Consider the following 27,188-nt stretch of genomic DNA (forward strand, 5'->3'; position numbering starts at 1 on the left):
CCTCCATCTGGCAACTGAGAGTCGAAGATGGGAAAGATTCTTTGCTGTTTTCTCGTCGTTACTTGACATTAGTGCTGTCGAATTTTTGTGACTTCTGCATTTTCGTTTTTTGAGAAAACCGGTTTTTTGAAAACCGAAAACCGCAAGTGCGGTTTTCAAAACCGAAACCGCAAAAACGGGTTTCAAAACCGAAACCGCAAAAACGGGTTTCAAAACCGAAACCGCAAAAACGGTTTTCAAAACCGAAACCGCAAATGCGGTTTTCAAAACCGAAACCGAAAAAGCAGTTTTCAAAAACCGAAACCGCAAATGCGGTTTTCAAAACCGAAACCGCAAATGCGGTTTTCAAAACCGAAACCGCAAAAGCGGTTTTCAAAACCGAAACCGCAAAAGCGGTTTTCAAAACCGACATTTCGGTTTTATGAAATTTCACTTTTTTCAAAAACCGGTTTTCGTTTTTTTCAAAAACCGATTTCGACAGCACTAGTTAAGAGGAGGAAGAGGGACTGGTTGGGATATTGGCTGAGGAGGAACTGTATTATGAAGGTCCGGCTAGGGGTATGGTGAAAGAGAGGAAGGGAGTGAAGAAGACTGTAGTTAAAAGAAGGTATTAAAACAGAAAATTGCTACGTCAAGGCGAAGAGACTAGCTGAGGATCACCGTACACCGAAGATTCTCAATTGCAGCAAGTAACCTGCCAATAATGGCAGAATAGTTATGATGATGATGATATGTTTAACAATATTGACCAAAAAAGAGAGGGAAAAAATTAAAATAATAATTATTATAATCAAACATCTTAATATTTTAGAATAATTTGATTGAAAACTGAAAACGACTGTAACGTATGTACTTGCTATTATAACGATCTATATGGTGCTGCGCTTACCATAAGCTTAGAACTCGAAAAGTATCTTCAGGTACTATTGTCCCTTCAAACACACTGTAATGCTGCAAAAACAAGCAAAAAAAAAAGACACTGGGACACAGGGGTGTAGCCAGCAGGTTAATGTAGGAGGGGCACGTCGTTTTTGAAGGAGGGCCAAGCCAAAAAAAGTGTTGCAGCTAGTGTTTTTAAGGCCTGAAAAAAAACGGAAAATTTTGGTTTCCTTCCGGAAAACTAAAACACTACTTTTAAAGCTTATTATTATTATTATTATTATTATTATTATTATTATTATTATTATTATTATTATTATTATTATTATTATTTTACTTTTCTCCATAAATTATATTCCAGATAGTTTTTATTATATTTAACCCAGAACTACTGTCCCGGACCAATTGTTATACCTTTGTGCGTAACTATATCAGTTTAAGCCTTTGTACACAGAACCTATCTACATAAGATTGATTTTCTTTGAAATTACACTTAATTTCTTTAAGATTTCCTAACACAAATATTTATTTATTATTTGTGACTAAACAAACGTAATTATTTTATTAACAACTATATCTTAGTTCCTGTTTTACACCAAGTAGCATTTTAAGAAAAACGAATGAAATCCAAACTGAAAAATTGAATAAAAACTTTGTTTGAATTGAATTGAATTGAATTGAATTGAATTTGAATTGAATTTCTCTTTATTTCAGCGGGCGAGGTTCAGCCGGAGGCTGCTCTGCCACCTAACCCTTGTCATCATTACAAAGAAAAGAAAGAAAAAAGAATAAAGACACAAATAAGATACAAGATACAAATAACAACATAACATGATACATTCAATAATACTAATGATAAATAAAACACTCAGTAAATGTAAATGAAAAAAAAAAACTATACTCATACTGCTAGTCCAATTTCATACCAATTTCAAACTGTAGTAAACCTGTCATGTGTGCCAATGCTTTGTCTCTGATTTCTAAATAATAATGTTTGGAGTGATGATTTAAATAAATTATACGGTTCGTCAGTGATTGACTTTGGTAGGGAGTTCCAGATTCTTACTGCCGAGATTGAAAATGCCTTCTCTGTTATTTTTAAAGAATGCCGGGGCATATTCAGCTTATTACTTCCTCGGGTATTGTAACGGTGAATTTCTGATCTGCATGTTAATTTATGATGCAAGTAAGGTGGTGCTTTATGTGAATGTATTTTGTATAGTAAACAACAGTATCGGAGATATCGTCTTCGGGACATGGTTAGGATATTGTTTTCATTAAGTACCGGCAGAATATGCTGAGACTTCCTGTAATTGAGAGAGAAGCGTATAGAGTAATTCTGTATTTTCTGAATTGCTCTAGTATTTTGAGTGGAGAGAGAGCTACCATATATTGAATCGCAGTAATCGAACAGAGGCAAAATCAGAGTGTTAACAAGATATAGTCTTGTTTCTTGCGATAAATAGCTTTTCAATTTATAAAGCTGTCGCAAGATACGCTTAGCTTTAATACACTGTTCAGAAATGTGTTTATTCCAGCTAAGCCCTTGGTCTATTATTAAGCCTAGATCTTTTACAAAGGGAGAAAATGGAATACTGGAATTCACTACAGTTACTTTTAGGTCATCAGGGTTGATTTTGTTCAACTGATGTGATGTTCCCAATACAGTGAAAACACATTTTAATGGATTAAGTAAAAGACCATTCTTAAGGCGCCAGTTGCTAACAGCTGAAAGATCCGTATTGAGTAGCTCTATTGTGTCCATAATATTTTCAGGCGTACTACTGATGAAGATCTGGGTATCATCCGCATAGAAGTGAACTGATGAATGTTTTATGACTGTAGAAAGATCTGCTGAAAAGAGTGAAAATAATAGGGGACCTAATATTGAACCTTGCGGAACTCCTGCCTTTATCAGGGATGGGGTAGATACCTGAGTCTTTTCTCCTCTTAGTATTACTTGTTGCTGTCTACAAGAGAGATAGCTGTGGAACCATTTAATAACTGATTCCGAGAAGTTGTAATATTTCATTTTGGCCAGTAGGAGTTCATGATTTACTAGATCAAAAGCTTTCGAAAGATCCAACAAGACCAAAACTGTTACCATTGAATTTTCTATTGAATTCAAAATTGTTTTTCACCAAATTTTTCATATGATAAAAAATGTTTTATAAAACACGAGGTAGAACATGTAAAAATATAATGTACTTACAAATTAATTTAGTACCAATGTTTTATGGTAGTATTTATAGTATGTTGTTAAAACGTTTGTAATCGAACTGTCAAATATAAATCGCAGTAAATTGTGTAATCTGCTGTCACACACACACACACACAAAAACTATACCATGCTACTTTCCGATCGGTATAAAGCGAACATTACAAGATTGGGGGAGAGGATGAAACGACATTGCCAAGTTTTGATTTTAAAAATTGCCAAGTCTTATTTAAAAAAAATAAAAGTGTTTCGAAAATCTTAGTCTCACTTTTACCAACCCTGTGGAAATCTATTACAGCAACCTTATTTTCATATTCGTCTTTTTCCATGCCTCATCTGAGATACGAATACGAAGAGCCCTTGTTCCACTTTCGAGTGCAATTTTACACCTCAACTCAGGACCATTATCACCATGCACGATGCACAACTGCTAATTTAACATCTTACGGTTAGGTTAAATAATCCGCGTCACCCAATCTTCACGAGAACCTCTAAAGCTATAATCTGTTGTAGAAATGCATTATAAACGTAGAATAAGGTAGGCTATATTTACTGCTTGTGATATAGGAACACATAATTTTCATAAACATTCAATTGAGGGGTTCAGTGAGAGACAAGGCTAACCTGCACACTCCGGATCTTGTTGGGTAGGGTGCGGAAAAAGGCTCTGGCAAAGAAGTGAGAGAAAGCCTGAGAGAATGTCTTTGTAGAATGATTTTGTACCAAAATGAATAATGTATGCACTTAGAGAAAAGGAAAATGCACTATAATACATATTATAATATGAGATTTGATTCTACCTTAAATTCATTATTTATTATCGAATTGAAATAATGAAATTGTGAAAAACAGGGTGTAAAATCCTTAGGGAACAGGGGAAAAACCCCCACTTTTGGACAAAATTCCCTCACTAAATCCTTGCGGGGGGATAATACACTGAAATAATGTCAGAAGTTTCCAAAGTAATTACCGTAATTCATATGTAATCAACGTGTATTTCATATTTAATTATTAGATGAACTAGTGATCACCGGTATACTAGTAATATCTAACTTTGTATAGTTTACTACTTCTGGATGTCCAAATACGTGAACTTTCTATATCGAAACTTTGAAGCATAGAAGTGCGCAAAGTTTTTTTTTTTTTTATAACTCTTCAGTCCTCGTCTCTTCTCACTTCGATTTCATGACTTCGCACTCTGATGAAATATATTAAATATCTGCAGGAAAAATACTAATATATAACCTCCCTTTTAGGCGCCCCTCCAACCACGCGCCCGGGGCACGTGCCTCGCTTCCTCCCCCATAGTTGCGGCCCTGTGAGCTACATAAGTAACATACAGCGGTATATGTAATGCTTTGACTTACAAATGCGGAAGAAGGAAGAATTGCATTTTTTGTTTAACTTTCGAAAGAAGCAATTACGGGATTAAAAATAAGGTAGGAAAGGCAACACATCTGTATGGAAACAAAGCGAAACACACAGTGGTCTATGCTTTCACCCAGCAGACGTATTGTTTTGAAGCCCAAAATGTGATTTTTGGAATCTTGCACTTAGGTTCACAGCGGAAGCGACGAAATGACTTGACTCCAGTGCCGTGCCGTGGTAACTCAGCACCTGGGGGGAGAGTATACGACAGTGCCCCCGTACATTTGGGTGAGAGACCAACAGACCAGCCGCGAAGCGCCACCATGCTTGGCGCGAAGCGGTAGAAAATTTTCAAAATTAAACTCTGCTTTCTGTTGATTTTAAGGCACTTTTAATTACTTATTACTTTTTTCTTGCAATTTATACATGTGTACGCACACGCATTTTCCACCCCAAAGTTTGTGCCCCTTTACTTCTGCACCCGGGGCTGTCGCCCCACCCCAAGGCACGGCACTGCTTGACATCCATTGTAGCTTTTCTCCCCACCAAACAACATCCTCAGAAATCTACTGTGATACCATTCCCAAAACACATTTTATTCAATTCTCCCTACTCGAAAAGCCCTGTAAATAGAATCTTACTGCAAAACAACTGAAATATTCTATTGTTTTCCTCCGTATTAATATGATCACTTTTTGTTCAAAGGGAAAGGTCTATTCACACATAAAGCAGATACGGTTACACAATTAATTCACTCTGGTATCAAAATCTACTTCCCTCTGATATTTTACTATTGGGGAGAATAACTCTTAAATTTGTCAAATTCACATACTATACATAGTAAAAGTTTATACTAACCAGTCACCAAGGACGCCGATTTCTCTGTAAATTTGGGGGCGGGCATCCAGATGCAGAAGGGATATATGAGGATAAGACAAATTGCGTTTCAAATTATAACAAATATTGTATATTTATAAATACAATGTGAGGGGACCCATACGAGCTTTGGGGGGGAGCCGGGCCCCCTCGGCGCCCTTGCCAGTCACTGCCTTGTTCTTATTTTATTAATAGGCCTATTAATTCTTATTATTCTCTTATTAATCTCCACAATCTGCGTGTTGTCTTGTATACGCTCGTGTATCAAATGCTTTTGCGTCCAATGCTCTACCTGCAACCGAAACGCTTCTGTCTGTCTTTATTTTAATTTTTCACCCCACCTCTATTCAGCTTTTGTCAGTGGTACAATTTCCCAATTTTTCATTAAAGATTCTTCAAAATATTTAGGAATATCAAATGAACAAAAGAGAAGTGTGATCACTTGCAGAATCGGATTTAGGTTTAGTGGGGCCCTAAGCTGTTGAAGGTAATGCGGCTCTTTACGTGTCCACGTGAACGTAGGCATCCTATATACAGAAATGGATAAACTAATGATATTTTAGGAAACAGGCTAGCAGAAGGGGCACCATTACATACATCATAGTAGCCTACACAACAGGAAGCACTGTTGCTACGTCCTACGTATATGTAAATTTTATTTTATTGATTGATTTTCTTATACATTGGAAATGGATATCCAGTTTTCTTCAGGTTTTCCGGGCCCCCAAGACAGTGGGGCTCTAAGCTATAGCTCGTTTAGCTTATACGTAAATCCGGCAATGATCACTTGCAACAAGTAAAGAAGCTTTCAACGAATATATGAATTTATTTCAAGATAGGAAACTACACAAAATTTATGCCAAGTTTATAAAAGAACTAATAAGGATTTGCAGCACGAACAAAGCGGCATTCTTCAAATTGCCAACTAGGTATTTTAATTTGCCAACTTGTTAAGAAATTGAGAAATTTGGGGGGGGGGAGGAGGAAGCTCCACCCTTACCCCCATTAACGACGCTCCTGGATACCACACTATTTTTCGATTGGTATGGTAAAATAGTATTTTCCGTACTATTTTACCGTAAATTATTAATTATATATAAACTTTGTTGTTTTTAAATGACTGAAGCGATGTAATCTTACGATGATGTTTTATAAGCTGGTCATTTGGGGGGAGGGGGGCTGGCACCAAGTATCAGCTGATCAACTCTATCATATGTTTATCATCCCATATCACGTGAATAAGTATTGTCAAATGTAAGGTTGTAAATTAACTACCTTTTTGTATTGTGCATGATTATGAAAGCTCATTATGTAAGGATAAACAAACATAAATTTCATTTAGGACTGGTTATGAAAAACAATTCCATTACTTTGTTTATGTGTGTCAAATCACTTATAAAAAATTATTCAAGCTATAGTTCAAGAAAGAAAACAAAAATGTAATTTACTTAAATTAATTTTGTGCTAAGGCCGCATGTCTTATTTCTCATTTTTATTATCATAAATTCCAGATTCAGTGTTAATTTTCGTCATGCTTGATTTTTTAAAACTTTTTTTTTGTTTTTACTTATTAAAGCCTTTATTATCTGTTAAGCCAAATTCGTGAACTTTCTCTTTTATGAACAAGTTGTATCCCTGTCCTCAAGAATAACATTTGTTTTTAAGGGTTTGTTAGACTAAAATAATAAGGCAATGCAGGTAATTTTCCAATTCAATCTACCATGGACTGAATTGAACTGATTTTCATTACTTTCAGCCAAAATTTTAAATCCAGGATATTTGTTTACTAATATATATATAATTCCTTTTTTTTTTTTTTTTTTTTTTTTTTTTTTTGAAAAGTGAAAATCAGTCTAGTTCGTTCCTACAAACCAGAAATTAGAGAAATATTCTTTTTCAGCACTGCAGCATGTGAATATACGCATACGCTAGAGGAATAGAATAAATCTTTACTTGCTCTCAGGGTTTAGGGGGATCTTATTTTAGTAAAGCCCTGGAATACCGCGGGGAGATAGGATTTACTTTTACCGTGAAATCAGTCTCTAACTTTTCTTTCGTTATTACGTAATACTTTAAATAGAAAGGGTCGTGCGTTCGAAACTCAAATGGGTCACTGTACTCTTCGAATTCCAAAATTTCAATGCCAAACCTATTTTTTTTTTAAACATCGTTCACAAGTCGGAAGGAGTGGCGTATCGAGTCAAACCATTTTAGTTCGAAGAACGGAGACTTCAACGGTGGTGCTAACAAAGATAAACTTTAGTTCCCGGAATATGAACCATACTCATACTCAAACAAGGAACAGCACACCAGCATGAACAGCACAGCACACCACCTCCTTGTTATCCATATCTGATAACAATGTAGACTTTTACAAAACTTGGCGCTCCGAACAGAAACCCACCGATTTTTCATTTTTACAAGAGACTACTTTCTGCAATTTGGAAAGCAATCATCAATTGATCCCTTCAACTAATCTAGCAGTTAGAAGCAAATTACGATTATAAACTAATGTCTCGAGGATTATACGGCAGATAACAATTGAACAATTGTTCCCAATAAACTCATAAACCGCCATGATTGGTTAGTTATGTCCAGGCGCGCACCCAAAAATCTTTGTTGGGAGGGTCCAAGCTTTGGGGGGAGGGACGTTCAACACTACAAGCCACTACATCTATGTAGTGTTGAACGAGTATTCTGCATGCGAAAAGACCATAAGTAATTGGAAAGTACTTCCACCTATATTTTCAGAGAAAAAATATCGAACCAGATTTCTTAAATAAGAGAAAGAGTACAGATAAAGTGTAAGATTAAATTATCATGCTACATCAATCATTTCCCTGTTAAACAAATATAGTTTTATTGTGAAAGTATACAAATGTATGTTGAGTTAGGAAGTTTGGGGGAGAATCCGGACCCAGTGGATCCTCCCGTGGATGTACTCCTCGTTTTGTCCACATTTTCAGTATTTAGTGATGACGTTGCATGTTATTGGGTTACTTTTAATGCATTCAGTAAGCAAACTAAGGGATGACGTGCACTTGAGAAGAAAATTATCACACAAGAATTTTACAGTGCACGTCAATATAAATAGCCTCACCCAAGGAATACTTTTGTTTCTTTACAGAAGAGCATTTCCCCTCACATTCCCCCCATAATTCAAACACTTGATTACAGTATTTTGATATTAGCCTACATTTACGTTTAAAACAAATGTATTTACTGTATGCTGCATACAGTGATAATTTTGTAAATGAGAAATAAAATATACCATATACTTCAACTGGAAGTGTCCTCTACTGTTCCCTTCTACTAACGATTATGCTACTTAATGAGGGATTTACTTAGATTCCTTCTCTGCACGATGAAACATAGAAGGAAGGAAGAAGTAAATATTCCAATAAGAGCACAGAAATATCGCATTTACACGGAACAGGAAACAAATATTAAAAAAATTCTGTGTATGATTAACGAAATTCTTCTTTTTATGGCATCAATGGTGTTTTTTTCTTCTAATTTTCGTATTGATTATTGAAGTTTCGTTTTATTTTTGAACACCAAGAGTGTATGAAACGTGTGTCAACAGCTTAATGTGGAAACAAAACCACTGTACTCTATCATCGAGAACTGAACCCGGAGCACTATTAAGCAAAGTGACCTGCCCAAACCACTAAACCGGCGGGAAGGACTGCCTCCTGATTTTCAGGATTTTATTTGATGATCTTACAGCACGGAGGCTACAAATTTTATTTATCTTTAATATAAAAATATCTAGTAAAACGCTTAATTTATGCTACTGAGAGAACAGAAAACAACAAAAATTTTACATAAAACTGGTTTGAGTAGATTTGGTAAGATAAACGGCTCTGGTTATTCTAACAGACTCAATGTACTGAAAGGTAAATAAGAAAGAATAAAAGCGGATATTTGAACCGAAATATATCCCAAGTGAAAACTTTTGCTCAACCGCCAAAACTTCCCAGTAATATCAAACACAAAACGAAAATCCAACGCGATAATTAGTACTCTCTTTGCTGATTCCAGCACGAATTATATCTGGAACTAGCAAGAAAATTTAATTTAAAATTTAAAGTAAAATCGTGTCATCTATGATTAAGATGAATGATGTCTTAGCTTAAGAAAAACAACTTATCACTACCAGTGATTATTCAATTCAAAATTGATGATTATTTAATCAGGTGGTTTCAATCAGATTGGAATTATCTGCTTTTAGCTTAAGAATAAACTCAGTAGGCGAAATATTAAAATCCAAGTATAGAGTATGAAAATTTAATGCTAGACTCTAAAATTCATGAAGTACTTAATTTTACCAGCTCAAGCGCAATTCTTACGTATTATATTCAATAAAGTTTCCATCAAAAGCAAATTGATATACTTTACAACTGAAGATTTGAATGGAGTAACCATAGAAAGTCTAAACGTATTCTACATTGATTTACATCGTAATTACTCTTGTCTAAAGTAGGCGTGAAGTGTGAAAAAACCAAATTGTTCTGTTGCTCCAGTTACTAAATACAGAGTACAAAAAAGCATTACGTACAGAAAACTGAACGGTTTTCAAATAGTTATACAATAGTTTTGATCTCATGTAAAATTTGAAATTAGCCTGTATTTTCTGCATTTATCAATCCAAGAAAAAATAAGTAATTTTGTTACAGGTATGAAGATACCAAATATTAATTAAGGATAATATAGTAATTAGAGTATGAAATCAAATTTGACAAATAAAAGGTCTCTTGGTTCGTTAGACGGAGCTTAACTTACCATTTCTTTCAACACCGAGGCCATATGAGACGGGAACCTACAGATTAACGTGAAATCCGAAGCACACGTGTTCCTACCGGGAATCCCGTATACACATGTTCTCACCATATTGCCAAGAAGGCGATCAGATAGAAACAATCTTGTGACCTCTAAAAGGATTTTGAGGGAAAGCCTATCTAATTTCTTTTTCTTCTATGAATCTGTCCCTGAGTTTACATCCACGCTAAGCTATTGCCACGGACAGCCAGCAACAGATAAAATACAGTCTTATTCCTTGGAGGATCGTTTGAATATTTAAGATGTTTAATACTTGCTTCACGATCGGGAATAACCAGGGGTGTAGCCAAGGGGGGGGGGCATCGGGGCCAGGCCTCCCAAATGATTCCCTGCCCCCCCCCCAAATGACCAACTTTTAAAACATCATCGTAAGATTACCTCGTTTCAGTCACTTAAAAATAACAAAGTTTACATATAATTAATAATTTACTGTAAAATACTATGGAAAAATACTATTTTACCATACCAATCGGAAAATAGTATGGTATCTCTTCCTTACACCGATCGGAAAATAGTATGGTATACTTTCTATTTTCACAGCAGATTACACAATTTACTGCGATTTATATTTGACACTTTGAAAACAAATGTTTTAACAAGGTACTACAAATAATACCATACAACAATGGTACTAAATTGATTTGTAAGTAAGCCTGCATTACCTTTTTTGTATGCTGTAACTACTGTTAAAAAAATCATTTATATCAGATGGAAAATTTGGTGAAAACAACGTTATTCGGTTTTTCAGTTGGGATTCCAATAATCGGTAATTTTCATTTATTTTTACGTGACCATCCCGCTTAGGAGTACTAATGGGGACTAAAATTTGGATTTAAATGACATCGGAAGTGAATGACGAATTTGTTTATATCAGCCACCCCGAAAACTATGGATTCGACATTAATATTAGTCATTATCAATCATTTTTACATATTTTTCCCTTCTCTTCAAAGTGCACCTTCAAAGTGAAGCAATAAAATTGATCCCAGGCCCGAAACTCATCTATGTTGAAAATTTGATCGTGATCGGTCGGGTGGTTCAAGAGTTAACTTACAAATGTAGTGACTTAGAGAGAGAGGGAGAGAGAGAGAGAGAGAGAGAGAGAGAGATTTTCCATTATTTTGGAAAGTTGTGAACTATAGCCTATATAAATTGAATCATACAGTAGGGATTCCAAGATGCACTAGACACCAGCATGACTATTGAGGAACTCTGTGTGTATTGCAGTACAATAAAACTCCGTTTTGTGGCTATTGCAGCATTGCATTTACGACCCACGCTTTTCTGGAGTTAGTTGTTAGTGATAGTAAATAACGCTTTAAAATTCCTTCGCGTTCCCACTCGTATTGCTATTTTTGAGAATATTATTTAAAACTTTTGATTCGAATCGTTACCGGAGCTTCTCCGTGGCTTAGCGGTTAGCGTACGCGCCTTTGGCGCGGGAGACCCGGGTTCGATTCCCGGCGGGAGCTCATGTGGTTCGGATTCCACGTTAATCAGTAGGTCCACGTCTCACATAGCCTCGCTGCTGAAAGGGACGCTAAACTGAAATTCAACTCGAATCGTTACCCACTTTTTTCTTCTCAGAGGTTTCGCATGTGAAACAGAAGAAACTCTTTTTCGTGAAATAATATTTTGCGCGACGGAACGATCCACGATTTGCAGACCAAAAGATATTGAAAACCGAAAGATATTATAATTCGTCAGATATTAATATCGTACTATTTTTTTTTTTTTCAATTTTTGGATTTGAATATTTCTGAAAAAAATCGAATTTATTTGCATTCTCGCACTGTTTTAGGGCAAGAAGAATTTGTAAAGTGGTAAACTGAGGTCCAAAGTCCAAAGAAGATGCTCGAAAAATTGTTCACAAACGTGATGTCCCTGCTCCTTCACGTGTGCAGCCTCTTCTAATCTGTGTTCGACGAGGAACAGAACTTTGCGTCGTTGACACTGGCGAACTTCAAATGCACGAAGCATCCTGGATCTCGGAAGAAGAGGTCAATGTTATTTCTTTAGATTCTGTTTTAACTGCATCTTCCGCAGTACTTTCACCTTGCGAATCACCAGTGACCTAAAATGATGGGTGCGATTCCCTTAGGGAAACTACAGTAGTTTTGAAGAATTAGGATTGGTTAATTAAACAACCTTATGGGGTTAAAATATTATTACGGGTCCACCATATTTTAATACTTTGATTTGTTGGCGAAAAACAATACAAATATATTCACAATAAAAAAAGCATTTTGTAATAAAAAGTTCTACCATTAAAAATAGTTTTTTTATTGTAATAACCCCCAAAATAATCAAAATTGGTGAAAAAACAAAAATCAAAAAGTGTTACGTAACAAAGTTGAAGAGGTTCGGCCTTGCGTTATGAAGTGTGACAAGGAGGAGAAGGAAGTTAAAATTGGTCAAAAAATAGCGTTACGAAATATGTGGAGTGCCCCTAAAACCGTAAAAGAGATATAGCTTTTAATAAAATTATGTTTTTTTTTTTTTTTTTTTTTTTTAGTGACGAATAATAAATAAATATTTTTGTCAGGAAATTTTAAAGAAATCAAGTGAAATTTCAAAGAAAATCAGTCTTATGAAGATACAAGGGCTTAAATTAAAATAGTTATGCAGAAAGGTATAACGTTTGGCGAGGACAGTAGTTATTGGTTAAACATAATAAAAAAAACTACCTGGAATATAATTTATGGAGAAAAAACGAATAATAATAATAATAACAACAATAACAATAATAATAATAATAATAATAATAATAATAATAATAATAATAATAATAATAATAATAATAATAATAATAATAATAATAATAATAATAATAATCTAAAAACCAGCTTTTTAGTTTTCCGGAAGGAAACTAAAATTTGCCGTTTTTTCCAGGCCTCAAGAGCACTAGCTGCAACACAATTTCTTTGGCTTTGTACATTGTAGCTCCCCCCCCCTAAAAAAAACGACGGGCCCCTCTTACATAAAACTTCTGGCTACACCCCTGGGAATAACAATACAAATACGGTGACTTACACTTCTGATATGATTTTCCAGGGATTTCATACGTTTTACCAGGCGGATATCGAAAAGATTCCTCTGCATATACACCCTAACTCCATTCCATTTACTTTCTCACTGTTGTTGATGATAGTTCATACTCTAGTGTAAACCTGGAGCGTTGAGAGCGCAAAGGAATCAAGTTCAATTACAAAAGTTGAGAGAAAACGATACATCAAGTTTGTACGGTCCACTTAAGGACATAGAAAATTAAAACTGTTTTATTTGTCTACATGATAAATTATTTACAGAGAATATCTAGACGTGAATTGTTTTGCTGTAAAGGGAACTTCAGATAGAGATCTTAAAAGATGAAGTATGTCTAAAATCACCAAATGTGGACTTGATTCCCTTGGGCATTGAACGCACCAATTGGCATCGCTGAGTTAAGTTGACTTGATTTTAGCATCCCTTTCAGCAACAAGGCTGTATAAGATGTGGACCTACATCTTAACGTGGGATCCGAACACATAAGCTCCCGTCGGGAGTCAAACCCGGAACTCCCACACCAAAGGTGCGTACGCTAACAGCTTATAGCTACGAGGGAGTTTCAATTGGCATTGTATGATGTATCTAGAAATTTGTCGAAGTGTAAACAAATTTGTAGGTGCCAGCATTACAACAATGTAAGCTGATAAATGCGTCTACTGAATATATAAATTAATATCTCCCTGTCATTTTTGCAGGTGAATATAGCGTGTTTCCTCTGAATGTCTGAACTTGATACCCAATGTTTGATTTCCTGATTGTTCAAGTGTCTATCCTATTTAGTTTGCTGCTACAACATAACATCTGTTACTTGTTTTCGCATCAAACCTGTTACCAACATATGCAAAGATGAAAGTTAGATCCCTTATTTAATGTAGACTGTTTCTGAAATCGTTTAAAAATCCAGGTAAGTATTAAAACTCTTGTGTTATTTTCTGAGGGAAAGTCAACTTAGAAAGAGCTTTGAACCTTCACAGCTGAGTTCGACACTAGTGAGACATATAAAGAATTCGAGATTCTTATAGAGGGTGACTTAAAGAACTGTGCATTTGCATAGAGTTTTACTTGTCATCTATTTTTTAATCAATAAAACTTTACATTATCGGATATAAACATTACAGTCCAAATACAACAAAGATGTTTACATTTTGTTAGGTCTTCTATAAATTTATTTTGTTCGTTTGATTGGGGTTTGATGTGTAACAAGTTGCATCGAGACTACAAGAAACATGGATACACAGTTTAATGTGTAATTCGCATACTTCTGGTTTCCTCCATACGTACTTACACATTGAGGACCAAAGCTAGAGCTACGAATACAAGAGGCAAATATAGTAGTCAGTAATGTAAATATAAACTCTATCCACTAAACGTTGAGACATGGCTCAACTCAACATGTGAATGAACGGCAGCTTTATATTAGAAAAAGAAGAAAAAAGTAACATGAAATGAAATCTTTCAGTTTTACGGCCGACGTTAATGATGAAAATTAATGAAATGGTGGAATGAAGAAAGTTGGAGAAAACGGAAGAACCCCGTGAAAACCCACGCATACGGTGGTTGTCCATCAGAAAGCCCACTTGGCGCAAGCTGGGATCGAACGGGGGACCACACTCACCAGAGGTGAAAGCTCTACCAGTAATTCAACAGGGACCTTTGGAAAATAAAAAAAAAACAGTCAACTGCTCTGTGTATCAAAATTTTGGCACAGTAAAATGTATCGTGGTTTCCCCCTATTTCACAGCGTTTTCTTTCATGCATATAACGCACATTGAACGAGCCACTTTAAAAATGTGCGAGTTTTCGCTGCGTATTTTCACTAGCTTTTACTTTAACTGATAGTGTAATATGATGATGCAACTAAAAGCTCTGAAATATATTCAACTCTTCATTCTTACGTTCCAGTTTTTTTCACCTCAATAATAATACCAACATTATGCTTGCACTATGCACTATGAATAAAGTTATAAGATGCCCTCTTTTTTCCAGCTCTAAAAATATTTCGTTTTTTAAAGGAAAATAAGAAAATGTATTCTTTTGGGAGATCCAACCAGTGCCGGATTTACGTATAAGCTGAATAAGCTATAGCTTAGGGCCGCCACTCCCTTGGAGGCCCCAAAATCTAAAGAAAAAGCTGGATATACACTTCCAAAGTATCAGAAAATCAATAAATAAAATAAAATTTACATTAGTGATGTGAGGTGGAAAATTTTCCGCGGATTTTTTTTTTTTTTTCGGAAAATTTTCTGCTGTATTTTTCCGGAAAATTTTCCATTCTAAAAAAATATCAGTAATCAAGTAACAATTCCTCAGTAATCATAAAATTGGTTGAATTCATGTGTAGAAATGTTAAAAAGTGAAAGATCGTTTAAAGAATCTGAAAATTTTCATGGCGCTCACAATTTTCAGTACTATGTAGGAACAAGTTAAACAATTTTTCATGAATCGAAATATTTTGTCTTATACGGAAAAATTGAAGAACTTTTTATGAGATGAATGAAGAAATTTTCATCATTTTGAAGCAAAGTAAAACAACTTTTTGTGAATCGGAAAGTTTTATTGCTCTGTAAAAACAAGTGAAAAGAATTTTCATAGATCGGAAAATTTTCATCATGATGTAGAAACAAGTGGAAAAAACTTTTCATAATCCAGACAATTTTGGATATTATGTATAGTGATGTTAGGTGGAAAATATCCCACTATATTTAACTGCACATAGAGCTACAAAATTGAATTTCTGTAGAGGAAAGTTAGTCAGCAACAAATTATAATTTTCCAATTAGCTTTCGAGAACCGGATTTCATTATTTAAAATTTCAATTTATTAAAAGTCATGAATATTTTCCGATTCATAAAAACATACTCCACTTATTCCTACATCGTTGTTTAGCCGTAAAATTTATTGGTAATAAATATTGTCTTAAAAATTTGCATGAAGTGAAAATCTAACGATTCTTCATTTCAAGAAAGTTCCAAAAACTTCAATGCGTTCTTCCCTCAGAGTCCACCTTTGATCTTAAAATATTACATTTTGTCAGTTTAATACGCATAAGACGGTTCTCTTATAGCTTTACTACTTTTATAGATTTACATAATGCAACATTTATAAATAAGTACATATAATATAAAGTGCCTACTATAAATTTTTGACTTTCCAAAATTCGAGTTTAAGTAACTCATGAAAGCAAATACTGACCATTTTCTGGAAATAAACATTTATTTATTCATATGCTCATTCAGAAGAGAAAATGAAATATAACTAATAAGGAAGCTGATTTGTGTAGTTGTTCTTCCAATAAAATAATAAAAGAAACAAAATGCTGCACTATTAGCACTGCGTTCTAAAAGCAACAAGTAAATTCATTTCAATTTACAAAATTAAAAAAAAATTTCTTATATATATATATATATATATATATATATATATATATATATATATATATATATATATATACTGTATATGTACTTGTTCTGTCGAATCATCATTATTTCTAATACGTTCTTATACATAATAATGGTAGTTTTACTATACAAATATCTGCTCTAAGTTGTTGATTATACAAAATTCCAATATTGAAATTATGATTTACGAGTGTTAAACACAATAAAATCAATTTTTCTTATTTTCTGTTACAAAAATAATATTCATAACGATTTTTTATGTAGTTATTTCATTATATAGGCAGGCCTACATGTGAAGAAATAGCGGAATTTTCTGCTTCTGAAATTGATAAATTCACAAATGTTTCTTTTCAATTTCTTGTTATATTTTAAATATTGGAATGGGATATTTGTTCTCTACGAACCCGATGTATGTTCCCTGCACTTTACACACACACACACAGACAGACACAGAGAGAGAGAGAGGGGGGGGGACACTGTATATTTTTACTTCCCAACTTGAAATATTAGAAAATTTTCTGGTTTCCGAAAGCTAATTGAAAAGTGATAATTTGTTGCTGTCTAACTCTATAGGAATTGAATTTTATAGCTGAATGTGAAATTAAATATAGTGGAAGATTTTCCACCAAACATCACTATACATAATATCCAAAATTGTCCGGATTATGAAAAGTTCTTTTCCATTTGTTTCTACATCGTGATGAAAATTTTCCGATTCATGAAAATTCCTTTCACTTGTTTCTACAGAGCAATAAAACTTTCCGACTCACACAAAAAGTTGTTTTATTTTTTGCTTCAAAATGATGAAAATTTCCCGACTCATAAAAATTTCCTCAGTTTTTCCATACAAGACAGAAGATATTTCCACTCATGAAAAAGTGTTTCACTTGTTCCTACATAGTACTGAAAATGGTCTGAGCCATGAGAATTTTCAGATTCTTTAAACGATCTTTCACTTTTAACATTTCAATTCATAAAATTCAATCAATTTTATGAATACTGAGGAATTATTACTTGATCACTGACATTTGTTAAGAACGGAAAATTTTCCGGAAAAATATAGAAGAAAATTTTCCACCTCACATCACGGCTAAACAACGATGTAGGAATAAGTCGAGTATGTTTTTATGAATCGGAAAATTTTCCGGAAAATTTTCATCAGCGATTTACATATACGTAGCAACAGTGCTTCCTGTTGTGTAGGCTTTTTTGATGTAAGTAATGGCACCCCTTCTGCTAGTCTGCATCCTAAATTATCACCAGTTTCTTCATTTCTGTATATAGGGTACCTATGTTCATCTGGACACATAAAGGGTCCAATTACCGTCAACAGCTTAGGGCCCCACTAAACCTAAATCCGACTCTGGGTACAAAAAACAAATGCTTCACATTCAAGATTCGTAATATGGTAATAAATACTTGTAAATAATTTTTAATATTGATATTGTTACAATGTTCAATTACCATGAAAATACAGTACATCCAGCTGTAAATGCAAAAGAGAGAAACTTCGTATTTCCACAATCACTGTTTCAAGATTAGCTTAGATTTGATTTTAGCGTCTCTTTCAGCAGCAAAACTACATGAGACGTGAACCTACAGCTTAACGTAGGATCCGAACCCGGGTTGATATTTTAAACATTTAGTTGAATAAATTACATTTTCTCGTTATGTTGTTTTAACAGATCTGTCAAGCAAAATAAATAATTTTGTGAACTATAAAAGTATCCTGTTTCTAAAAGGTTGTCATATGGTAATGCCAATTATGAGCATTCAACTTGAATAAGGATTACAGATCCCACTCCCAAGTTTTGAAAAGCTGGAACTTCGTGAAAACATTCGCGCAACGTAGTTTAATGTAAGGCATTGTGTTAGTGATTTTACTAATGTTGTATTTGGAAACCACTGGAGGCTATTATTTATTATTTTCGCTCCCGGCGTAGCCACATAGGAGCTTAGAATTTCGCTTCAGGAACCTATTTCTCAAAGCTACTGAAGTAGTAATACTTGTTCATTGGTATGTTTTTAAGGAACTAGTATAAACATACGAGTGTATGCTTCTCACACCTACAAGAGTAAAGTACTAGTTACAAGTCTGTCGGCTAGTGTTTCAAGAGCACTATATTTCCTTTATCAACGATTTTGTTTTACAAAACACTAGTGTTGCGCAGTTAGCTTGTACTTTACTACTAAATATCTACAAGAGGTTGGAGACTTGTATCGTGCTTGTGTAACTTCACAAGTATAAATAGCTCGGTATTCTCCTGTTTAAATAATTAACAAATATAGTCTGAAACCGAGTGGAAGCTGTGGCCAAGTGACTATACATAAAAAACGGGAGCAACTGGATTGCCCACACCCTAGATCCCAAATTGTACACAAATCTGTTGGCCTCTTTGAACACAGATGTTTGTCCAACCTTGCCACAATAGTAGCTTTAAAATCTGTGTTCAAATAAGGTATTTTTTTCAGACTAGAGATGGTGTGGATCAATGAAAACTTGACCCATGACCCACTGGCCCACCTTGACCTGTGACCCACCAAAACCTAGCACCCACCATAACCCAGTCCGATCCACTAAAACCCATCCTTATCAACTCTGACCCATGATCCACACCGTCCACTCCACTGACTAAAGAGCTTACACTTGTAATAAAACAAAGTTGTGAAATTATGACTAATCGGAGTTTGAATTTCCACAGTTCATCGCTCAAGCACCGCTTTGTTACAATACCGGTGGATCTGACCTTTACGATATAAAATGGTAAAGTGTTTGTCATGGGCAGTGGCGTATTTACGATTCTGTTTCGGGGGGTTTTGCTAACTTTATTCCTGGAAATGTGTAAATTCTGCAATAAAATTTCGGGGGCCTTAAGCCCGGAAGCCCCCCTTAAATACGCCACTGGTCATGGGCCATATTACGATTAACTTCAATTTAATTATCATATATAATTATTTCCTTGTTGAATTACAGATACTTTTCAGTGGAGAATAGGATTATGAATTATCAGTCTCTAATCAAGGCAAAGCTCATCACCTTTGATGTAAATAAGGAGATTCTTTGACCATTACATCGGAGTCAACAAATCAGATTCTTTCTCTAATTAAAATGATTACTTTAGGCACTTGAAAAGTTCATTTTCCATTCCATCAATCAGAGGAAGCCACTGAGCTACCACACATCGTCTAATTAATTATACAGTAGTAGTTCTTGTAAACATCTGTCGATAATGCAACACACATACCGGTATACAAACATAACAGAAGAGAGAATATTTTCCATCTGACAACATTGCTTATTATTATTATTATTACTGTATTATTATTATTATTATTATTATTATTATTATTATTATTATTATTATTATTATTATTATTATTATTGTTGTTGTTGTTGTTGTTGTACACAATCCTGTATATTATGACAGCTTGTGAACGGCTTATCAGATAAAACTGATAAAACCGAAAAAGTTTGCACAATTTCATTGCAGCCAAAGAAAAAAACATCCATTGATTTATCTAACACTGTCAATGAAGAAAAAAGTTTAGTTGATTCTAAGGAAAAATTAAAATATACATCCCAAGGAAAGTATTCAGGCAATTTAATGTGTGGAGAACTGATTGGAATTCATTCTAAGAAGGTTTATTAAAATATTATTCCTTATTTCATGCTATGATAAATGACTATGTAAAGTTTGCGCCAGATAATAGTATTAATCTTTATTAATGTAGGTTTGCTTAGTTTAGGCCAAATGTCCCGAATATATGAATAATTTTTGTGTGCTCCAATGAGTCCACAGGCATTTGTTTTTCAATTTATTTATTTTTTTCCTGTGTGAAATTACAAACGAACTAAATATTCTTGATTCTCGTATCACACTCCTAATATTAAATTTCAATTCTGTTGTCATTATTTTTGAAAGAATCAACTAGTACTACATAAATAGTCAAACCAACAACAAAAACTCTATTCACAAATTCTTCTAAAACTTGAGAAACAGAAATTACAAGAACTTTTGAAATTCAAACTCGTAGTTTGTAGCTTGTGAAGTAGTAGATTAGTGGTTTTGAATTGGCTTGATTGGTTTAATTTGATTTTAGCGTCCTTTCAGCAACAAGGCTATATGAGATGGACCTATAGTTTAATGTGAGATCCGAACCACATGAACTCCGGCCGGGAACCGAACCTGGACGAAGTTTTAGTGGCTTTCGGGAATTGGCTGATGTGTATGTGTGTGTGTGGTACTTTATTTCTCGGTAACTACTGTTCGGATCTAAACCAAATTTAATGGGCAAGTAGCCCATTGTCTAAGGAATAAAGATCGCTATATTTAATGGCTGGACTTGGCCAGGGAAAAACTCGACTCGGCTCAGCTTGCATGTGGTACTTTATTTATCGGTAACTATTGGCCACATCGGAACGAAATTTGGTGGAGAAGTAGGCCATTGACTAGGAAATAAATATCGATATACTCGGTGGCCAAGCTCGGGAGAGGTTCTGGATGGCTCGGCTCGGCTACAGCAGGTTCGGTTCATCGGTATCATTATTATTATTATTATTATTATTATTATTATTATTATTATTATTATTATTATTATTATTATTATTATTATTATTATTATTATTTAGTAGTAGTAGTAGAAAGAAGAAGATTTACACTATACTTCCTTATCGAAACATGTATCTTGACAGTGTGTGAAGTTAGAATCATAGGTTGGAAGTGTATCAAAACAAAAGTTATGGGAGTCCATTTGTTTGACTTTTCGTTTGAACTCCCGCATGACTATATGGTTAGCGTACACGCGTCTTCGCCGTGGAAGACCAAGGTTTTATTTCTGGTGAGAACTTATGTGGTTCGGATCCCACGTTAAGTTGTAGGTCCACGTCTCATATATCTTCGCTTCCAAAAGAAAAGCTAAACTCCAAATCAATTAACATTCTATTGTAAACATTCTTCATTTGCTGTAAGTATTAGACAGGTTTAATAAACACATAACAGACGAACTCCATTTGGGAAGCCAAGCCACCATGGATGATTACATACCTGTATTGAAGAAAATCATGTAATGTTGGCAGTGCGACGTTGACGCACAATCGTGAGAATAATTGGAAATATTCAATGAAGTATTTACATAACGTGCTGTGGTCAACAAACCAGCAACAACAGCTATGGATTTATGGTGTTGACTGCAATCCCCCACCTTGAAATTACCGTCTAGTCGGCTTAAAGCCTCGGATTTTCGTGCCTAGGAAAAAGAAGAAACAGCATGCTTGGCCATCTTCTTCGTCACTCCGATTGTATCACCGCGTTGACAGAGAGAAAGACAGAAAGAAAACCAGGAAGAGGAAGACCAAGGATAGAATATCTAGATGCAGTTATGAAGAGGAGACCTTATCGAAGTATAAAACGGCTCTCGCAAGGCAGAGAAAGGTTTTAAAATTTCCATGTTGCCCACCAACCTATAGTTGAGGTGAGAAAGAAAATCATTAACATCATCATTATTATTATTTCCTTCAACCATTATCTATGAACTAAACAATCGAATACACTCAACTTTTGAGGTCCAAGTGGGGGACTAGAGTTTGTTTTTAATCAGCAGAGGGAACTCCACGCTTAGCTAGTGACATGTGCACACTACTTTAATGCACATAATCCAAGATTCTTTTCCCAAGATGGGAGAGCTTTGAAATTAGAATCACATTCCAGTAGTTCCAATTCCACCTTAAACTGTAGGTCTGGGCCTTGGAGGTGAAAACGGACTAAATTCCAACCAACCAACAAATCGATCAAGTAGCAGAGGAAAGATTTAATAATGTTATCAATTAGTGTGTAATAATCCAATAGTATATAAGAGCCAAGAGAGGTGATTGAGTCTAATCTCGCCCTCTTTATGAGCAGCTATATAAAATGTATAATTAGCTAAACAAAAAATACAGACTTACCTTTAATTGCTGACGGTTCAATAGATCTTGCCAAGGCTTCGTAACTTTTGTGACTACCACCTATTTTGTTTTGTTCTGATAACTTTTCTTCAACCTCAAAGAGTAGTTCTTTCATGAACAGGGGAACGACAGGTCTTGATTTCACTTCATGTATTTTATGCTCCACAGAATCTATAGACTTCAACTCATGAAGTCGGGTAGCGCCGTGCGCTAAAGATATCAGCCAGCAGGGCAGAAGAACCAAACAGTACCACGCCATCCCAACAGAAGAGGAACTAGTAAGGAAGTCCCGCGTACTTTTGATCAGTGATCCGATATTGTCCACCACGCCTTCTTGTGCGTTCTCGTCCAACCATCTATCAGCTTCAATTCTATATTATTCATGAAGTTCATCACTTTTGTTTACTACAAAGTCAGCAGGAAAACTTGATCTCCATTCTGACCGTTGTTTAATTTCATATATCTTATAGGTAATAGCACTGCATATTTATTTTACTTTTTTTCTTTTTTTAAATAGGAAACGTGTGGTCTGACTACAAAATTAGCGTTACACCTAAACTTGTAATGTATGTTCCATAAATTACGTTTTTCTGCCCGATTTAAGGGTGTTGCAAACCTCCGAAACTTGGGATTTTATTCTATCGATTTTGTTATTATTATTATTATTTTATTTTTTTATATTCAACAATAATAATAATAATTATAATTTTTGTGGCTTTGCTTTCTTGATTTCCTCTTCAAGTCTATTTACATATTCCTTGCTTTACTAAAATGAATTTGCATTAAATATAACTTACGTATTCCTTAAATTAAATTGAAAATATGAATTTTACCTTTACAAAATGTAATTTTCACTAAGTATAGCACATGCAAAAAGATTAAAAAAAAAAAAAAACAGTTGAACCAAACTTTTAAATTTTCAGTTCGTTTTAAAGTAAAAAAAAAAAAGAATAACGACACTTCCCCGGTATAGACCAATGAAATGCAACAACTAGATGCCGCTAGTACTCAATAGTTCTTAAACAGTCTCTTTTGAGTAACAAATATATAACAAATTAATCAATTGAGCTATTTTTTCTCATTCGTTAGTTTGGTCTGATATGGAACATTGTAGGTGGTTAGACTTAAAAAAAAAACTAGTTTAAAAATAAAAATGAAATGAATTTTTTGAGTTTTACGTCCAACGATTATGCCGGTTAGGCTAAGATGAGAGATGAATGAAATGAAGAAAGTGGGAGGAAACGGGAGAATCCCGAGAAAATCCACGCACACGGTGTTTGTCCACCACAAAGTTCACTTGGCGGGAGCAGGGTTTGAACCCGGGTCCCCAAGCACCAAAGGTGAACGCTCTACCACTGAGCCACCGTGGTCCCAAGTTTAAAAATAAAGACTACCCTAACGTATGGGTTAGTGAATCATATCGACAAACTCTAAGAGACGATTCCTTACTTCGAAATAAGAGAAAAAAAAAGTTCATATGAACCTGTGGAGAAACGTGCCTAGTTTCAGAGCTAGGGCTGTACAAAATCGTGGAAAAACTAAATTTTAATACGCTCTATTTTGAATGTGGCAAACAATGGAGTGGCTGTCCATGTTAGTGAAAAGGAAATCATACATACGCAATCCAAAAGTACATGTGTCATGAATTTTCAATGGGTATGCAGGGGATTCTCTACAGGGTATAATTTCCAGACATGCTTTCAATTCAATTCAGGGAGAATTCTCAGATGTGGTCTGATTTCAGGGTGTTCAATGTAGGAAAAAGGTAAGAATGCTTCGGCGGGACGTCGGGAGTGTTAGGAACCACCAGCTCAACGGTTCCCCGTGTTTCGAATAACGCGTGCTGTGATGCATTTTGTCACTGAATATTTCACTTTTTTTCATCTATAACCGTAAACAAAACATTGCAGCCCACGTTATTCAGAATACGGGAGACCGAACTGGTGGTCCCTAATATTGCCAAATTCCAGCGAAAGCATTTCATTTTCACTGCTGTCAAGGTTTATATTTTGGATACTTTGGACCTACCTGAAAGTCGGAGCATATCTGCAAATTCTGGGAATTAGTCACTGTAGGAAGCCCATGCACACCCACTGTACAGAGATGGAGTGGGTCAGTGGGTCAAGTGGGTCAAGTTTTCTGGGTGGGTTAGTGGGTCGTGGGTCAACACTATGTGACCCACTGTGACCCACCACCCACCGTGACCCACTGCGACCCACCACCCACCATGACCCACTGCGACCCACCACCCACCGTGACCCACTGCGACCCACCGACTCAGTATGATCTACCGACTCACTCTGCTCACTGCATTGTAGGCAGTATCTTCTGAAGACTGGTAAATAATGTCTTCGTTTTACATTCAAGACCTTCATTTCCCTTCCTTTTCCATTTGTTTCCGTCTACTTACCTGAGGTGAGTATATCTAACCAAGTGAAAAAAGAACTTCAGGCACTTTTGGATATTGAAATTTTTAATTGTAATAATAGCAATAGGACTTATACTACTACTTGGCTTTCGAGACCTGTGAGTTTTTAGAGGAGCTAACTACTGGAAAAAATACATTTTTGGATCACTGTAATATATAAATTATTATATAAAAAATTGAAAGTAACTATGTGTGCCTGATCATCACAGTCAAATTGAAAAGTCAAATGAAATTACTTTTGGTATATAGTTAGGCCTTAATCCAAACTGGGATGTTATATTGCTTTCATTATAATGCATGATATCCTAAGGAGGTAGTGAGGATCCGAATTTTTGAGAAAAAAAATTGAGTATCTCGCAAACCGTTAAACTTACGGAGCTGAAATTCAGTGTATTAACTCTTTATTGAGAATAAACAGAATGTGTCCTAGCATTTTTTTAAATTCTCCTTTATATGGGGGTGGGGGGCTTTCTATATATGGAAAATTGATAGTGAGTTGGTTTGTGAAAATGATCGAAAACGATCGATGTTATTTAAGAAAAAAAATAACCAAAAAATACAGTGCTTGGCTTCATATATCCATTGCTTTCTACTATAATAATTGCTGAAGCTTATGCTTATTATATGCAGCGTTTACACCAGAGAGCAATCAACCCATAAAGTTGTGAGAAAAATAGACATAAAATTTGTACTGTAACCTTAATTACACGGAAATTTTAAGTTTGGATTGTACGCATAATTATATGAAAAGTTTTATATGAAATCATCAGTTTATCAGGCTTTAATTGATAATTTATTCACAAGATTCCCTATCGAAGGCGTGGTAGATGAAGTTTCTGTTCTCCATGAATCGACATTGCCAACTGACATGGTCGATATGGAAAAGATGTTGTATGTTGATAGAGAGATGATACTTCTTGCTGAGTATTTCAAAACTTACCGAGAAAAATCGTTATCAGACTTAAGTCTAACAAGCAGATTGTCGATGAGAAGTTGCAGAAATCGGGTAGAAGTATTATCAATTTCCACGACGGAGTGCGAACGGGGATTTCCCCTTATGAATTTACAGATGGCTGATATTAGAAATAGACTAAGTGCTCAAACTTTGTCTAGCTCGTTGTTCATCAATGGCTCACCGCCAGACGAGCTAGTTATTTCTTGTTTGAAGGATGGACATCATTCCGCTGCGGATGATTTACCACGAAAAGTTACCAACAGGCAATAAACCCGATTTCAGGTTTGTTTTAAGGTGGAAAATTACGAATTATGGAAAATGTATATTTGTATTACTAATGGCTTATTTGTGTTATTCAACTTTGTACCTAATTTTTAGTAAGTCTCTTCTTTGCTTTAGGTAAACTACTTTGAATAAATATTCATAATAATTGCAATTATGCATATTTGTAACTTAAATTTAACGTGGTGTTTTAGTGATTACACAAATTACAATTATGAGCATACTTTATGAAGATGCTCTCACATAGGCTACCCGAGCACCTTTATACATTATGAAAAACTGATTTTTCAAGTCTTTTGTGAGAAAAATACTGTGAATTGAGAAACCATAGTCTTTTCCATATTGTACAGGGGTATTTTCCTGCGAATAGAAGTTTCTTTTGGAATGCGTTCAGAAATTAACACTTGCAAGAATACTCTCTTAGTACAAGTATATTTTAGGCACACATTAATTTCTCCCCCACCTCGAACTGTTTCAATTTCCTCACTGTCAAACACTTTACCATTTTATATCGTAAAGGTCAGATCCACCGTTATTATAACAGAGTAGTGCTTGAGCGATTGACTAGAAATTCAAACTCCGATAAAGACAATGTCAGTCTTGTTTTATTACAAGTGTAAACAATTTAGTCAGTACAGAAGAGGCCGTGGATCGTGTTCAGAGTGGATGACGATGGATTTTGGTGAGTCAGAGTAGGTCACAGTGGATGAGAGTGGTTCATGGTGGGTGGTGGATCACGGTGGGTCAGAGTGGGTCAGGGTGGGTGGGGGGTCAGAGTGGGTCATGGTGGGTGGTGGGTCACGGTGGGTCGTGGTCAGAGTGGGTCACGGTGGGTGGTGGGTCAGTGGGTCGTGGGTCAGTGGGTCGTGGGTCAAGTTTTCATTAACCCACGCCAACTCTGCCGCTGTATATTAATGAAATATGTAATTTTTGATTGCGCTTGTATGACT

The 27,188-nt window shown here is 35.2% G+C and overlaps 1 protein-coding gene across 1 annotated transcript in view; it reads right to left on the minus strand.

Moving 5' to 3' along the window:
• LOC145688394 (uncharacterized) overlaps positions 1–22,913 on the minus strand; it is a 171,835-nt gene extending 148,922 nt beyond the window's left edge. Inside the window, exon 1 of the mRNA XM_081762568.1 lies at positions 22,574–22,913. Coding sequence (XP_081618694.1) covers positions 22,574–22,832 — 259 coding nt within the window. The 5' untranslated portion in view covers positions 22,833–22,913. The remainder of the gene's footprint in view (positions 1–22,573) is intronic.
• Between the last annotated feature and the right edge of the window lie 4,275 nt (positions 22,914–27,188).

Source organism: Thermobia domestica, chromosome 6 (genome assembly GCF_964235325.1).
Source record: "Thermobia domestica chromosome 6, izTheDome1.hap1.1, whole genome shotgun sequence".
Taxonomy (NCBI): Eukaryota; Metazoa; Arthropoda; class Insecta; order Zygentoma; family Lepismatidae; genus Thermobia; species Thermobia domestica.